The sequence below is a fragment of the Neomonachus schauinslandi genome, chromosome 11, assembly GCF_002201575.2.
Source record: "Neomonachus schauinslandi chromosome 11, ASM220157v2, whole genome shotgun sequence".
Lineage (NCBI taxonomy): Eukaryota > Metazoa > Chordata > Mammalia > Carnivora > Phocidae > Neomonachus > Neomonachus schauinslandi.
This window is the reverse complement of record NC_058413.1, coordinates 7,564,614-7,573,439: the sequence shown is the minus strand read 5'-3', so window position 1 is coordinate 7,573,439 and position 8,826 is coordinate 7,564,614. Positions and strand designations below refer to the sequence as shown.

The window sequence follows — 8,826 nt, the reverse complement described above, 5'->3', positions numbered from 1 at the left end:
GCATGTGGATTCTACTGCTGGATGTCAGTGGTTGGAAACTGGGAGGCCAGGGGAGCCAGGGAAAGGTGTGAGGCCCTCATCAAGGGGTCCCAACCTCCTGCGTGATGGTGGCCTTGGCTGCCTAGGGACTGGATGGAAAGGGGATAGGGCTGGGGACCCAGGCCTCAAGCCTGGATGAGGGTGGTTGGAAATTAGGTAGAAGGGGAAGAAAGGCTGGCCTGAGGCCCTAGTCAGGGGATCCTCACTCCTGGATGACAGTGGCCGTGTCAGCCCAGGCCTGGAGGGCTTCGCGCACATTGCGGTTGCGACAGTGGTAGCCAGCCAGGTACATGTAGGGGTAGATGTGCTCATCCCGGTAGTAGGTCTTGGCTGAGGCAATGCCCTGGGGATAGAGCGGAGGGACCTCAGGGAGCAGCCCCAGTGGCCCTGGATGGCACAAATCCAATTGGGTCACACCCTTGAGGCACAGTAGGCAGATCCCAGAGCGTCCTGCCTCCAGTCTCACCTCCACCCCCTTCTATCCTCTCTGCCAGGTGCTCCTCCCCAGGGTCTGCAGGACTACCTGCTGAGGCCTGGGCCATGCTGCAGGGGGCAGGGACCCCCAGAGAACAAGGGCTAGGAAAGGGAAAGGACCCATCCTCCAAGCTCGGGACATATCCATTTCCCTGGCTTTCTGACACACTCCTACACAAACACCAAAGCCTTCTAAGCCCAGCGCAATGTCCATCCTGCCCCCCCACCCCCACAAAGTTAACAACCCCTCCTCAGTGCTCCCGCCACATGTGACCTCTGTTATACTCTAGGACAATAAGAGGCAGCCAAAAAAGCAGGGCTGAGAGAACAAATTCAGGCCCCACCCCTCCCAGGCTGGGGAACCCAGAACATCCCTCAGACAGCCCTGACTACACTGAATATGCGCATGGTAAATACAAAATGGGAAATGGAAGGGCGATACCCCCCAATACACATAAAGTTCCTCTCTCCTCACCTGCCCCCTCCCAGTCCCCAGGTAGAAGGGGACCCCAGCCACTGTTGGGCCTCCCTTCTGTGCCCTCCTGAGATGTCCCCACCTTGTGGTAGAGGGTGAGTGGGTCTGGCCGGCCAGGGGTGGGCTCCAGTTCCTCCAGATCTGCCAGGTTCCCCAGTGCCATGGGGTACCTGGGAAAGGGTCATGAGTCCAGGCTGCCTCCCAGCCCCCTGAGGCCCAGCCTGGCCACTTCCCCCTACTGACCTTTCCAGATGTCCCAGGTCGTAGAGCAGCCAGAGCAGCTTCTAGGGGGGGCCGAAGGAGAGAGGTATGAGCTGAGGGGAGGTGAGGAGGGTCTCAGTCTACCAGGCAGATATGAGTGGCATACAAGCAGGGACCTCCCACCAGGTGGGTGGGGCCAAAATTCAGGAACCAGCCCCTTATAGGAGTCAAAGCCCTTTCACATCTCAATTCTACTTTCCCAAGAACCCTGGGAAAGGCCAGGCCAAGAATGAGTAAACCCCTGTTACCAAAGGGGAAGCTGAAGCTCGGGAAGGGAAAGTGCCCCCGCCCATGGTCCCACAGGCACCTCTCACCTGCTGCAGCTGCAGCAGCTCCAGGGAGTCGGTGTGCAGGTCAATGGAAGGGTTGATGGCACACACCATAAATGCCACCTCCATCTTTCGGTCACAGCGCATGTATGATCCTTTCAGGTACAGCCAGCTCTTGGGAGAGGACAAGACCAGATGTCTCAGGATGGCCCCACCTGTGCCTGCTCCAGGGAATGACAGCCAGAAAAGGGGCACTCCCCCTTCTAAGCATATGAAGGTGGTGCCAGGAAGAGGGGAGGTGGCTTGGGCTAGGAGAGGAGAGTGTGAAATGGACACGGTGGGGGGAGGGGGCATACCCGCTCAGCCACACCCGCGTTGACTGTCTGGCCCCTGCGATCTTCGTTGCCCTTGCCATGCCAAGTGACCTCAGCTGTCTGTTCTCCGTTGGGCCCAAACACTACCCAGGCATGGTCCTCAGACAGGGCCAGGTGGACATCCCGGAGACCCAGAGCCTGGCAGGCCCCCACCACGGCAAAGGCCACACCAGAGCTGTCCAGTTTAGTGCCTGTGGAAGGGAAGGGCATGGAAGAGGGTCCTCTGAGCTCTGACCTGGGGAAAGGGGCCAGGTGGTGATGGGCCATGCTCCCTCCCACCCTCACCTCCAAGCCTGTGCCCAAACCTTAGATGCTCCTGCCCATCAACTCTCAATCCCTTTCCTCCTATGTGTTCGAAGCCTCTCCCTCCCCCTTGACGTGCTGCAGCAAAAGACCTTCTGGGCTCTTCCACAGCTCCACCCACCCTTTGACCCTGTCCCTTCTCTTTCTCTGCAACCATATTATGTTTTATTGTGCCTATTAGATTATAACAGGGACAGCAAAAATGGGACCCTCTGGCCAACACTCTTTCTTCACACACCCACTGGTAGGTACTCCTAATTTATCTCCGTACTTTTCCTGCTAGGCGCAGAAGCAGCCCAATTCCTTCTCAACGTGGCTCTCCAGGACCTGACTGCCAGTCAACTGGGCTTGGAGCAAAGTAGAAAGTTCTTTGCAAGCCCTGAGTCTTAAGCTCCTTGACACGAAGCCCCTCCCTCATCTGTTCACTTTCATTTAAGTGTCTCAAATGTAGCCAGATTTTGGCACCTCACTCCCCAGATTCGCTCCTGCCTTTAGTGCCTCATACTGGGCTGAGGGTCTCCTGTAGCTGCTCAATGGCAGGGATGGGGGTGCTGAGGAGGCAGAGTCAAGTGATTGAGGTGCAGGCCCAGCCCTGCCATTCCGTGCCTTTGGCATATCACTTCCCTTCTCTGTGCTTCAGTTTCCCTAGCTGCAAAGAGGGTAATAACACTTGCCCCACTTCACAAGGCTTACAGGTCTTAAAGGGCTCTGCAAACCATACAGTGTTGTGAAGAGTCGGCCAAGGTTCCCAGGTGAGACAGGATTCTCCCCCTTTGCCACCTGTCAGGCTCCAACCTGTGATGAAGCTGAAGAGGGATTGTATGTGGGCCCGATCCTTGAAGTAGGAGCGGCTGAGGCTGTTCCAGATGACATCGGAGACCTTCTTTACCAGTTCTCGGCTGGAGACACCCCCCTCTCGCGGGTAGAGAGACAGGTCGACGGCGCCACGTATCTGGGCGGTGAAGCGGGCATACAGCGCGGCGATGATGGATAGGTCGGCCACAGGGAAGTAGGTAAGCCCGCCGGGTGGGTCGGGCGCGGGGCTGGGCTGGAAGGTGAGCTCGGGCACATTGGTGGGGATGACGCGGTTGACAGCTAGGAAATGCTCCACGAAGCCCAGTACCAAGGATAGGAGCACCAAGTCCGGTTCCTCTCGGCCCAGCTCGGCAGCGAACAGGCGCACCACGTCGTCGATGGAGCGCAGCGGGAACAGCGTCTTCTGGGCGGCCTTCAGCCCCATGGCGGCGGGCCTCGGCCTGCGGGCGAGCCGGAGGAGGGAGGGTCGGGCGGGCACGACCAGGGAGCCCCCTCCCAGGCTCAGCTAAGGTTCTACACGCCTATTCCCTACATTCTCTTGTTTCCCCGCCCCCCTGGCCCTCCGCTCATCTGTTCCCCCTCTTCCGTCGGAGACCCCTTAGCCGAGGCTGGAAGGGCCTCCTCGTCCCCCACAACCCCAGCAGCCGCGGCCCCGATGGGGGTGCGCCTCTAGGATCCCGCTGGGGAACCCTCCATGGTCGCTCCTACCCCTCTCTACGACCGTACCCCGGACACCTAGAGTCCGTCCGGAAGGCGCCCCTAAGCCATGCCCCCCAAATCCCAAGAGGAGTCCTGGCCTGAGTCCCCCGCGCCCACCTCCGCGCTTACATCCCACACAAGGCACCACGGCGCCCGCCGCCTGGAGCCTACTGGGAAATGGAGTTCCGCCCCTTGGGCCGCACTGCCTGCCGGGAAGTGCAGTCCCGGGCCCTCTCCTGCCCTTGCCGTGTCTTGAAATGGTGGCCGGGCCGACAGTCCGCGGTGGCTGATGGGAGTGGTAGTCCGCTGTTCTGGGCTCCCCAGCGGTAGATGAGGAGTGGAGGCTGCGCCACCTTCCTGAGGTCCTCGGGGATTGGTCACTCCATTTCACGCCCTCCAGGTAGGCCGTGAACCGCGGTGCATTCTGGGAGATGTAGTCCAGGGAGTGACCCAGGCATTCCTCAGGCGGTCACTAAGCTTAGGCTGTCACGTGACGTCAAGATGTGAGGAAAACTGGGGCGCCTGGGGTGGCTCAGTCGTTAAGCGTCTGCCTTCGGCTCAAGTCATGACCCAGGGTCCTGGGATCGAGCCCCACATCAGGCTCCCTGCTCAGCAGGAAGCCTGCTTCCCCTCTCCCACTCCCCCCTGCTTGTGTTCCCTTTCTCGCTGTGTCTCTCTCTGTCAAATAAATAAATAAAATCTTTAAAAAAAAAAAAAAGATGAACATCTGAAGAATCATAGTTATTTGTAATAGGGTGAGAGCATATTGTTGAGGGAAAAAAGCTTCAGAACGGTATGTATGATAAGATACTATTTATATTAAGAACATTTTTTTTTTTAAAGAGGCTTTTAAAAAAAAAGATTTTATTTATTTATTTGCCAGAGAGAATACAAGCAGGGGAGTCGCAGGGAGAGGGAGAAGCAGGCTCCCCACTCAGTGGGGAGCCTGATGTGGGGCTCTATCCCAGGACCCTGGGATCATGACCTGAGCTGAAGGCAGATGCTTAACCGACTGAGCCACCCAGGCACCCCTATTAAGAACATTTCAAAACTTCAAAATAATACAATAATTTCTACAGAATCTTCCATTCACCTTCCTTATTCATTCAACAAACAGATTTTTGATGCCTGTGGGCCAGGCACTCAGTCCTAGGCACTAGATATATAGCAGTGAGTAAAACATCAAATTTCTGCCCTTCTTCACGTCTGTGGGTATTTTCCCCCAAATCCATAAGCCTAGTCTAATCATGAGAAAACATCTGGCAAGCCCAAACTGAGGAACATTCTACCAAACACTTGACCAGTACTCTTCAAAAGTGTCAAGGTCATAAAAGATGAGGAAAGACAGAAACTTTTGCAGGTTAGAACAGAGTAAGAAGACGGGGCAACTAAATGCAACGTGGTGTTCTGGGTTGAATTCTGGGACAGAAAAAGGACATTAGTGGAAAAAACTACCGTCGTAGTTTGCCCAGGACTGAGGGGATTTCGGGAGTATGGGATTTTAGTCTTAAAACCAAACTAGTCAGGGCACCTGGGAACCCTCCTTGTGAAATTCAAATAAAGTCTGTAGCTTCGTTCATAGTTTTCATCTGTTAGGTTTGATAAATGTATCACTATTTTGTCAGATGTTAACATTAAGGGGAACCTGGGCGAAGAGTATATGGGGATGAGATCACCAATGACCAAGTTGTGGGGTACTTCTTTGCATAGAGATTAGGAGACCAGGAGGAACGAGCAAATGAGACTGGCCAGAGAGATAGTAAGAGAACCAGACGAGCATTTGTGCAGAAGAAGATGGACCACCGAGACAGGGGTGTTAATGACCTTGTCAGACGCTGTTCATAGCTCAGCAAACTGAGCATGGAAGACTGACTGGATTTGGTTCAGAGGGAATGCCTGGTGACCACATTAAGAGCAGTTTCGGAGCAAAAGCCTGTTCCTTGGCTCAAGAAAAATGAGAGGAAAGAAACTGGAGACAGTGCTAATACTCAACTCTTTCAGGGAGCTTTGCAGCAAAGACAGGAGAAAAATAAGATGGCAGCTGGTGGGTGGGGCGGGGAGGGGGAAAGAAGGTCAAAGGAGGTTGTGGTGGTGTTGTTTAATAGGGGAGAATTGCAGGACTGATGGCCTTGAATGGGTGGAGGGAATGGGAGTTCCTGAGTGGCAGGTTTGGCCTTTGCTAGGAGCATGAACAGTTTCTCTGCAATAATTGGAGAGAAGGCAGAATACATGGGAACATGTCCTGGTACTTTAATTTTTTCAATGAAAACAGGAAACCCAGTTGGTTGTCTCTTTTCCTCCACACCTTTGCTCAAATGTCACCTTCTCAATGAGGCTGACCCAGACCTGACCAGCTTACTTGAGATCACACTCTCTGGGGCACCTGGGTGGCTCAGTCAGTTAAGCATCTCTTTCTTTTTTTAAAAGATTTTTTATTTATTTGACAGAGAGAGACACAGCAAGAGAGGGAACACAAGCAGGGGAAGTGGGTGAGGGAGAAGCAGGCTTCCTGCAGAGCAGGGAGCCTGATGCGGGGCTCCATCCCAGGACCCTAGGATCATGACCCGAGCCAAAGGCAGATGCTTAACGAATGAGCCACCCAGGCGCCCCAAGCATCTGACTTTTGATTTTGGCTCAGGTCATGATCTCAGGGTCCTGAGATTGAGCCCCGCCCTCCTCCCTTGGGCTCTGCACTGAGGAGGGAGTCTGCTTGTCCTCTGCCCCTCCCCCCATGCTCTTTCCCTCTCAAATGAATCTTAAAAAAAAAAAGATCATACTCTCCAACACAAATTTCTCTTTCAATCCCTCCACCCTGCTCTACTTTTCTCCCCCCTAAATTACTAACACCTTCTAGAAAAGAGTTTCTCAACCACGTTACTATTGACATCTGGGGCTGGATAATTCTTTGTAGTTGGGGACCGTCCTCTGGGCTGTAGGATGTTTAGCAGCATCCTTGGCTTCTACCAACTAGAGGCCAATAGCACTTCTTCCCCCGTTGTGACAACTAGTAATGTCTCCAGACATTGCCAAATGTCCCCTGAGGGGGAGGGGGGGACAAAATTACCCCCAATTGAGCATATTATATAAGCATTCCAGCATATTATATAACTTACTTATTTGTTTATTGTTTGTCTCCTCCCACCAAAATATAAGCTCCACAAGGACAAGATATTGTCTGTTTTGTTTATTGATGTGTCCCATATGCCCAGAATAGAGTCTGGCATATAACTGGTCTTCAGCAAAGATTTGCTGAATAAATAGATGCATTATGCAAAACAGTAACTATAGTGATTGACCTGGAATTTATGCTGTGTGAGGAGAGACGTAAGGACACATGAGGGATGAGGGACAGCAAAAGTGTGGCAAAATCCATGGATTGTAGGTTCCGGTAGGGTCAAAAGTTTACTGGAGCTGGGGTGATAGAGCTGGAAAGATAGGGGTGTTGGTTAGAGATGTTTGAGATAGGGATGCTTGGGACTGAGATTACTGGGAGAGAGCTGTTGTTATTGGCAATGAAAAGACCTAGCCCAGTGCTTCCAGTAGAAATGTAACATGAGCTATATATATAACTTTAAAATTCCTAGTAGCTACATTTAAAAAAGTAAAAGACTTAAGTAAGATTAATTTTAATAACGTCTGAAATGTTGGGACGCCTGGGTGGCTCAGTCAGTTGGGCGTCTGCCTTCGGCTCAGTTCATGATCCCAGGGTCTTGGGATCGAGTCCCGCATCGGGCTCCTTGCTCAGCAGGAAGCCTGCTTCTCCCTCTGCCTGCTACTCTTCCTGCTTGTGAGCTCTCTCTCTCTCTCTTGCTCTATCTCTGGCAAATAAATAAATAAAATCGTAAAAAAAAAATAACGTCCGAAATGTTATTTCAACTTGTAATCGGTATAAAAATTAGTGATAATTTATATATATTTCCACACTAAGTTTTTGAAATCTGCTATGTATTTTATACGCAGAGCACATCTCATTTCAGGCTAGTCACGTGTCAGCGGCTCCACAGCCTATGTAATTGGTGGCTCTCATGCAGGCTGGAGCAGCTTTCCAGGATGGCTACAGGAGTGTGTGGCTTGGGCAGAGTGGAAGACACGGTCACGGGACCCAGCGCTGGATCATCTGTGTGTTATAGCACAGTCTCTAAGAATTAAAACCGGAGCAGGAGGGAGAGAGTGACAGGAAGCCAGGAGCTAGAAATGGTCAAAAAAGGAGCGATCCGTGGGTTGGGAGATGTTAGAAACAAACTTGAGTGCACGCCAACTTGAGTTTTTGAAAGGAGGGAGGAGGATGTCTGTAAGCATCAATGAGAATCATGGAGAGCACCTACCCCACCTCCAGGCCAGTGACAGAAGGTGGGGGGCAGTAGTGACCTCAGGGTTCCTGCTACAGCAGGGGGTTAGGGACCATCTACAGAAGGGGATAAGGACATGGGTGATTTTGCTGAAGACGGACCAGGAGCCCAGAGGGCACCGTGGATAGCTATTAGGAGCCGAGCATAGAGATGAGGTCAGAAAAGGGGACGGCCAGAGTGTGGAGAACCTTGGAGGCCTGAGTCCCTTGCCGTGAAGCTGAGGGTGAGGGAACCTGCCAAGAGTAGGGAAGGCCTTGAAGCTCTGACTTGATTTCCGCTGATGGAAGCAAGGAGGCTGCGGGAGGGTGGTCCCTCGATGTCTGGCTTATATGGCAACACATAGACATAAACTCATCTTATGGGGGGAGGGAAGAGAGTCACAGGGGAATTCACCCTCTAATTTACCTCTCCTCTAATTGCCTCTCCCCCCTACTCAATTTCTCGTTCACTCTGCTCTCTCTCTTTCTCCCTCTCAAATAAATAAACAATAGGGAAAAAAGACCAAAAGAAAAGATTTTATTTATTTATTTGAGAGAGAGACTGAGCATGCACACATGAGCAGAGGTAGTGGGGTGCAGAAAGAGAGGAGAAGTAGACTCCCTACTGAGCAGGGAGCCCACTGTGGGGCCCCATCCCAGCACCCTGAGATCATGACCTGAGCCCAAGGCAGATGATTACCAACTGAGCCACCCAGGTGCCCCAGCTACATAATATTCTTGACAAAAAAGTTATTGGGGAAACCATCAGAAAAATGTAAATTGCAGTCC

The 8,826-nt window shown here is 52.5% G+C and overlaps 1 protein-coding gene across 2 annotated transcripts in view; it reads right to left on the bottom strand.

The window, feature by feature from the left end:
- Positions 1-3,859, bottom strand: part of MEN1 (menin 1) — a 5,704-nt gene extending 1,845 nt beyond the window's left edge. For both annotated transcript variants that reach the window (XM_021685527.1, XM_021685529.1), the window contains exons 1-7: positions 3,840-3,859; positions 2,991-3,451; positions 1,875-2,083; positions 1,564-1,692; positions 1,232-1,272; positions 1,071-1,158; positions 246-382 (exon numbers count right to left, since the gene is read on the bottom strand). In XM_021685527.1, the coding sequence (XP_021541202.1) occupies positions 246-382; positions 1,071-1,158; positions 1,232-1,272; positions 1,564-1,692; positions 1,875-2,083; positions 2,991-3,451; positions 3,840-3,841 (1,067 nt within the window). In that variant the 5' untranslated portion in view covers positions 3,842-3,859. The remainder of the gene's footprint in view (positions 1-245; positions 383-1,070; positions 1,159-1,231; positions 1,273-1,563; positions 1,693-1,874; positions 2,084-2,990; positions 3,452-3,839) is intronic.
- Positions 3,860-8,826: the final 4,967 nt, after the last annotated feature.